The 8,044-nt window shown below is 44.1% G+C and overlaps 1 protein-coding gene across 1 annotated transcript; it reads left to right on the forward strand.

The window, feature by feature from the left end:
- Positions 1-346: 346 nt before the first annotated feature.
- GJD2 (gap junction protein delta 2) lies at positions 347-2,294 on the forward strand (the record flags this gene model as incomplete). Its single annotated transcript, XM_081099587.1, has 2 exons — positions 347-417; positions 1,400-2,294. The coding sequence occupies 2 exons, from the start codon at positions 347-349 to the stop codon at positions 2,292-2,294; spliced, it is 966 nt and encodes a 321-aa protein (XP_080955713.1).
- Positions 2,295-8,044: the final 5,750 nt, after the last annotated feature.

Here is an 8,044-nt window from a genome sequence, read left to right on the forward strand (position 1 = left end):
AGGGCGCGAGAGTTGGAGGAGCTGCACGCTGCCACCCCGCCCCGTCCCTCGCCCGGGCACCGTGGGCTCAAAACCTGAACCCCGGACGGCGCGGGAGGTCGTGCCGGCTCTCTGGACCGCGCCAGCTGCCCCATCAGCCGGGGTGCGCTTGAATTTCTTTCCCCATTTTTCTCTTTTAAGTACAATAAACGGGAGAGGAGATTCGTGATTTTTTTTTTTAATTGTTTGCTTCTTTAATTGCGGGGCAATTCGCTCCCAGCGGGGACGTGCGGCCCGGGGTGGGGCCAGGAGCAGGAAGGTGCCCGGTGCTGCCCACTCTTTGTCTGCTGCCTCCGGATGCACAGCGATGGGGGAATGGACCATCTTGGAGAGGCTGCTGGAAGCCGCGGTGCAGCAGCACTCCACTATGATCGGGAGGTAAGGGCGCCGAGCCGGCTGTCGGGCGGCCCCGGGAGTCCCTTCTCACATCCAGACTGAGCCCCAACAGCCCCCAGCCCATCCCCTGACCCTTCCCATCGTCCTCAGCCCATGCGTCTGTGTTCCCGCATTGAGAGATTACCCGATGCCCACCCCCTTCTACAGCTGCTCCTACTCAGCGCCCCATCCCCTCCCTATGAAGCAACACAGGGGGTTCACTCTTCTCCCAATGGAAACGGAGTTGTTGGCTCAGCCATGGTCCCCCCACTCTTGGGAGTCCAGCCAGTCTCCATCCGGTTCCCTAAATAGAATCTACAAGGAAGGCAGGATTGTATTTGGACAGAGGAGGACAAATGGGAAGATGGATTTGCTCTTCAGAGCAGATGTATCTTTCCCCAACAAATTTTTATTAAGCTAAACCGATTTGGCTGCTAAAACTTAACTGTCAGAAACCTACACACCCAATATTGTAATATATTGTGTATATGTGTGTGTATATATATATATATATTCATAGCTATCTGTTTATGTAAAGCATTAAGTTCAATATTCATATGGAAGATAAACATCCAATCCAGCTGGAGTACTTATATACACTGTGTAGGTTTTGAAATGTATTCTGTTCAGATATTCGGTGTGCCTTTGCCATATCCAGAGGGAAGGCGTGTGTTGTGCCTCTGTGCATTCCACATATACAGATGAAACCTGTCTGTGGCAGATGTGCCATGCCCAATGTACAGAGAACTATATATCTGACATCCCTGTCATATGAAGTGCTCCCAGCACCCAGCAGAAAGGGAAGAGACACAGGCTTCCTAAGATCTCCAGTTCAGTACCACGCAGGGCTGGACAGCTCCTCAGTCCAAGGTCCTCTATAAACAACAGAGCAGGGAAGGGAGGAGCAGGGAAGGGAGGGGCAGGGGTTTCCTAAATCAGTGACTCAGCCCACGAGAACCTCTCTCCCTCCCTCTCCCCTGCTCAGGATCCTGTTGACTGTGGTGGTGATCTTCCGGATCCTCATTGTGGCCATTGTGGGGGAGACAGTGTACGATGACGAGCAGACCATGTTTGTGTGCAACACCCTGCAGCCTGGCTGTAACCAGGCCTGCTATGACCGCGCCTTCCCCATCTCCCACATACGTTACTGGGTCTTCCAGATCATAATGGTGTGTACCCCCAGTCTCTGCTTCATCACCTATTCTGTGCACCAGTCCGCCAAGCAGCGAGAACGCCGCTACTCTACCGTCTTCCTAGCCCTGGACAGAGACCCCCCTGAGTCCATGGGTGGTCCTGGAGGAACTGGGGGTATGGGCGGTGGTGGTGGAAAACGAGAAGATAAGAAGATGCCAAATGCCATCGTCAATGGGGTGCTGCAAAACACGGAGAACACCAGCAAAGAGACGGAGCCAGATTGTTTAGAGGTTAAGGAGCTGACCCCACACCCGTCAGGGCTGCGCACTGCAGCGCGATCCAAGCTCCGAAGGCAGGAAGGCATCTCCCGCTTCTACATTATCCAAGTGGTGTTCCGAAATGCCCTGGAGATTGGGTTTCTGGTGGGCCAATACTTTCTCTATGGCTTCAGCGTCCCAGGGTTGTATGAGTGTGACCGCTACCCCTGCATCAAGGAGGTGGAGTGCTATGTGTCCCGGCCTACTGAGAAGACCGTCTTCCTAGTGTTCATGTTTGCTGTGAGTGGCATCTGTGTTGTGCTTAACTTGGCCGAACTGAACCACTTGGGATGGCGCAAGATCAAGCTGGCTGTGCGAGGGGCCCAGGCCAAGAGAAAGTCAGTCTATGAGATCCGCAACAAGGACCTGCCCCGGGTCAGTGTTCCCAACTTTGGCAGGACTCAGTCCAGTGATTCTGCCTACGTGTGAAGGGACAGGTTTGGGGAAGGCCCAGGGGATGACATGTAGCCCTGAGGCAGATGGCTGTTTGAGAGTGGCTAACATCTGCCCTCAGTTATTTGACTCTCACTATTGAGATACAGGAAAAGGCTGGTTAGGAGAAGATGTTGCATCAATGGGAGAGGAGAGAAAGAATCATTAGGACGTCACACCACTGGTTCCACAGAGACAATTGGGGAGAGTGATGAGATGGATGAGCTGGCCTTTGTTGGATCTTTTAACTTTATGGCCAAGTCTGATCTTGATAACAGTGGACTTGTACAGCTACCAACTAGGACTTAGCTCTGCTGAGTTCTGCATCCTGGTGAATGGTGTAAGTGAAATTCTTCATTGGTACAAGATTTGTGACTTATCTCAACACATCCCTTCATCCTAGGCTGCAAGACAAACATCCTTGAGGCATTCTTCATGTATCTCCCTGATCAGCATGCCCCTTTCCTCAACCCAAGATAGCATGCCAGCTTTTTTTTTTTTTTTTAAATCTGGCCTTACAGTAGACCTAATATTGTTTACCTGCAAGCTAGAAGGAATTACTTGGGATGCTTTTGTGGAGAATGGTCATGACAAAGGCTTGCATTAGAGTCCCATATGACTGGCCCTTAGTCATTATGAAAACCTTAGGAATGTCTCAATATTTCCAATTTTCTAGCTCAAACTGCACTGGTGCTCTTTATTAGGGATAGGGTTTGGGTGGGAGGGAGGGAATTGCAATATGCAATTATAACACTTCTGTGAGATGATTGTTGCACTGTTAGGCATGTGTTTATGAGCTTTGGGATACTTTTGCCTTCCAGTATGTGGACCTTGGATAGCATTAAAAATATTTTTTGTTAATATCAAAGGTGTCTACTCGAGCCACAGAATTTCTAGCTGGTGTATTCCATTTATTTTCTAATATAGTTTTGTTGTGCAACACAGCTGCACTTCATTTTGCCACTGTTTGAGTTTACCTGTGTGCTCACACCAGAGACCTTAATCAGCCCATGTCAACCCCTATTTGTTATTTTATCAGTTATTTTTGAAATCTCCACAAAATCACTAGAACTAAATATTATCGGGTAACATGTGTTTATGAATGCTTAAGACATATACCAAAGGTTTAAAAACCTATTGCTTTGGACTGTGAATATATTTCCCTTTCTTTGCTCTTATCTATTTAAGTGCCATACTATACCTTTTATATCCACTGTATATTTAGTTAAAACATTGGCCAAGAGTAATATTTGGATAATGTACTTTTATGAGTCTTGTTTCCTTTCCATTATCATTATCATTTTTATTTAGATATGGATGCAGTGTAACACACAACTGAGGATTTGTTTAAAATAAAGTTCTTGCCTTTTTTTGGTAAAATGGGAAGTCTGCATTTTTCTATTTTGATTGGGGTTCTATTTAAATATATGTTCAAAATGTTTTATTACATATTTTAAAATGCAGAACACTGGGGGCAGGAAGTGAGAGATGGATGAATAGTATTTGAGGGATGACCAATAAAGTCCAATTAGTCACTCACAAATGAGAAGAGCCTCGTACATTTTATGAATGTTTAGAAGAGTGTGATGAGTTATTAAAATAGTAGCATTTACTAACTCCTTTCCATTTTAGCCCAAGATTTCTCTCTGTGTGTTTTTTCCATGAGGCAATTTCTTATAATATAATGTCAATGCTATATCACAGGAGCTCATTCCAGGAGTGAAGATTTTTTCCCTTTCCACCATACTTTCCCTGCCATGAATCGTCACATATGACAGGCATGTCGTGCTCTCCATCATCTCTTGAAGTTCTTATGTGTAAAATGATGCTGATCCAACAGTCAAGCAGAACCCTCTAGACCAGCACTGTTCAATGCAGCTGTGTATAATGATGGAAATTTTCAACTATCTTTGCTGCTCTGTATGGCAGCGACTATTGAGCTCTTAAAATGTGACTAGTGCCACTGAAGAACTCAATTTCTAATTTTATTTAGTTTAAATAGCCATATATGGTTAGTTGCTGTTGCATTATTATACAGCACAATTCTAGATATCTAATAATTTATTTTGGGGTTCTTCCAAAGGAGACTGAGCCTTTGCTTATACGCACAAGATATTGCATTCTCACACAATGCATTCTCATTTTTTGGCATTTTCTGTCTACATGTGGTCCCATTAGTTCAGTGGGCTAATGTTCTTTTTCAATTCTTTAATGTTACTCACCTTCTAATTCTAGTAAGCATTTGGTCTGAACACTGAAAAGCACCATGGAATTTCCTGGATGATTGTTTTTCAAACACACTTGTTGCACCCTTTAACTATAGCAAGGCAGATGCCAATTTTAGAATGAAAATATTTCAGCCTATAGGTTTTCATCTGCAGTATAAATAGGCAGTTGAAAATTATTATTCTTGAGTACAGAAACAGATCCTCCTCTGTTTTGTGTCTGGTGAGCTAAAAATGTTTTAAGACACCTCCCAGAGATGGAGGAAGAGTGTTGCTTGAGATCTCTTAGCATATGCTTGGGTGTGAAAGAAGCAGGAAACTGAGTGGAAAACAAGGGCTGTTGTATTTGTGCCGTGATGTACGATGACAAGAATAATAGTGTTTCCTGGTAGAAATACATTCCATATTAGTGGGGCGGATCTCTTTCTTCTTGGCACATAGGGTCATCCCTCAGAATGACTGATGTGTATCAGTCTGATCTTTTGCTTTCTATTTAATGAAGGAAATATACTGATGATTTGATGCTTCACATAGCTATGTGACGTATGTGACCTTAATCTGTACTTTGTGAGAGGACAGCCTTGATATATTCTCTCAAATTTAAGAGCCTTTTGGTGCACTACAGCCCCTGGCCTGTGTGTGTGTGTGGGGGGGGGGGGGGCGCACATGCGCTCTGCGCACTTTGGTGTAGATAGTTGGTGCCAATTCTAAAAATTTGAAGAATAGCCTGGAGAGAGTGAAGTTATTCAGCCTGGGAAAAGAAACACCAAAAGCACCAAATTTGTAATGTTTAAGTCATCAGATATTTAAAGGGTTAACAAAAATATGAGAGCTAACGGGCTGTTCTCTCTAGCTCTGGGGACAGAGGAAAAGGACTGGACTTAGAATGGAGGGTGTGCGAGGTTAGGAGGGATCAGAAAGAACATGATTTCTCTTGCACCTCTGCTTTTTTTAATGCTATTTCTTCTGCGGGGAATATCTGTCCCATCAACTCCTTTTGCTGGGTATGTTCTTCTTCACCCTTAAAATCAGTTTGGCTGTCCACTCCTCCAGACTGGCTTAGTGCCTCTGCAAAAATACAAATACTAAGTATTTTAAAATCATTAGGTACGCTTATGGTTAGGGAAGGCTATATAATTTAGTGTACAAAATGGGCTACCTTAGATAATGAAAGAAAGGGGCAGGATCGTTAATTGAATGCAACACCAGAACAATGGGTATAAGTTGAATATGTCTTGAACAAACCAAGTTGTGTACTTAAGACTAATAAACAGCCATCGGGCCCATGTCCCAGGCCCTGGGACCCCAGAGATAATTATAATACCTAAGTCTCAGATCTTGAGAAGGGTTGTCAAAGTTACTTCTCAGACAAAAAGGTAAAAAATTATGTCAATAATAATGGAATAATAGTAGTGCATTTAAAAAATATTAATGCCTTTGGCCCACTCTGGATTATCTAAATTAGAATCTCTGAGGCTGTAGTCTAGGCATCAATATGTGTGTGTGTGTGTTTAATCTTTATTGTTGAAAGTATTGCATATATCCTCTTTTTCCCCCATTGACCCCCTCCACACCACTCCAGCCATGCCCCAGGCCTTCACCGTACTATTGTTTGTGTGAATGGGTTATGCATATGTGCATATAAGTTCTTTGGTATCGATATTTTTTTAATTTTTCCATTCCTCAGGGATTTGACTGTGTAGTCGTGGTTGAGAACAACTGATGTGAAGACACTGGCATGAAATTCTGAGAATCAGATGTTTGGAGGAGAAATTTGAAAAGGAGTAAAAAAAGGGAAGTCTGAAACTGTCACAAAAAAAGCTGCCTGTTTACATCGCATGCGAAATTAGTGATGAGAACAGAGATCCTTGGGACTTTAGAAGTGGAAGCAGCGGCCATGGCAATGAGAGGGGCTGGCCAAGGTAGAACCTGAAGTGCCCAGAGGAGGAGCCCATCATGGAAGTTGAAAAGAGCTGGCTAGCAAAAGAAAGTTGCAGAGTGATGCCATAAAATTGAGGGAAATAGAATCTCAAGAAATAGGGTCTGTTATTAGTACTCAATTTTAGTAAGTATTCAACTAGAATCAGCGGTCAATCTGTGGGTCACGACCCGTTTGGCAGTCAAACGATCCTTTCACAGGGGTCGCCTAAGACCATCCTGCATATCAGATATTTACATTATGATTCATAACAGTAGCAACATTACAGTTATGAAGTAGCAACGAAAATAATTTTATGGTTGGGTCACAACGTGAGGAACTGTATTTAAAGGGCCAGAAGGTTGAGAACCACTGATAGATAAAAGGTAGATTAAAACCTCAGAAGCATCCACTAGGTTTGGTGAGTAGGAAAGGAGAAACAGTGAGCAGAGACGATCCTTTGCTTTGAAGCTCCAGAACTCCTGCAGGTTCCAGGAAAGCTATGAAAATAAGAGCAGGTGACAGGTAAATTGTCAATCTCATCCGGGTCAAGGCTCTGATATTCAGTCAGGCATGACAAGCCAGTTCTGTGACTATCCAACGGTTATGTTCATGTAGATATTGTTACACACAAGATAGCATGAATATTAGCTAAACACACCTGGTTGAACCAAACCTAAATGAGTGGTTGTGGTTAAAATGTACCATTGTCAGCTTTGGGTCTTGAGGGCTTGTAGGCATTAGTCTAGAGCAGTGGTTCTCAACCTTGGCTGCACATTAGAATCACCTGGGAATCTTTTTAAAATCCTGATTTCTGGGCCTCATCCTCCGGAAATTCTTTCTTTGTTATGGGGTGGGGCCACAACATTAGTAACAAAGAAACAGAATTTCTGGAGGATGAGGCCCAGAAATCAGGATTTTAAAAAGATTCCCAGGTGATTCTAATGTGCAGCCAAGGTTGAGAACCACGGCTCTTAGGCCCCTCGAGTGTGGCCACGAAGTTTCAATCACACTGTACGTGCGCGCCCGCATTTGGTATTTTGTGGAAGAGCCACACTCAAGGGGCCGAAGTTTGCCGACCACTGGTCTAGAGGCTTCTGAGGGATGCCCGTGCTGAGTGGCAATGCCTGACTTGCTGTTGTGAATCAGGTCCACAGTTCAGCCAGGCCAGTATTCTAAGTCTCCAACAGCAGTGGCAGAGTTCTGATAAATGAACCAGTCATTTTTTTCTCAGCCCAAAGACTAGCAATGCTCTCTAAAACATGTGTATTTAACTTAACAAAGGATCTATCACCTATAGTTACATCCTAACTCTCCCATCCCAACCCCTTTCTTGAAAGTCTCCAGAAACATTAAGCAATAGAGAGTCATTCAATTCAATTCAGTGCTTTCTTGAGCACTGATAATGTTCAAGGGCCTGGGCTGCATATTAAAGGAAATCCAAAGACCAGTATGATGCCCTCCCTACTCACCTGAGAGGACTAACACAACTTCCTAAGGCAGGATGTGAACTGTACCGTAGCTCAAAATGTTCTAAGAGCAAAGGAAGGCAATATCACATCCAGAGTGTATGTGTGTGTTGAGGATGGTAGAACAGTATAGAA

This window comes from Myotis nattereri (assembly GCF_964212035.1).
Source record: "Myotis nattereri genome assembly, chromosome: 1".
Classification (NCBI taxonomy): domain Eukaryota; kingdom Metazoa; phylum Chordata; class Mammalia; order Chiroptera; family Vespertilionidae; genus Myotis; species Myotis nattereri.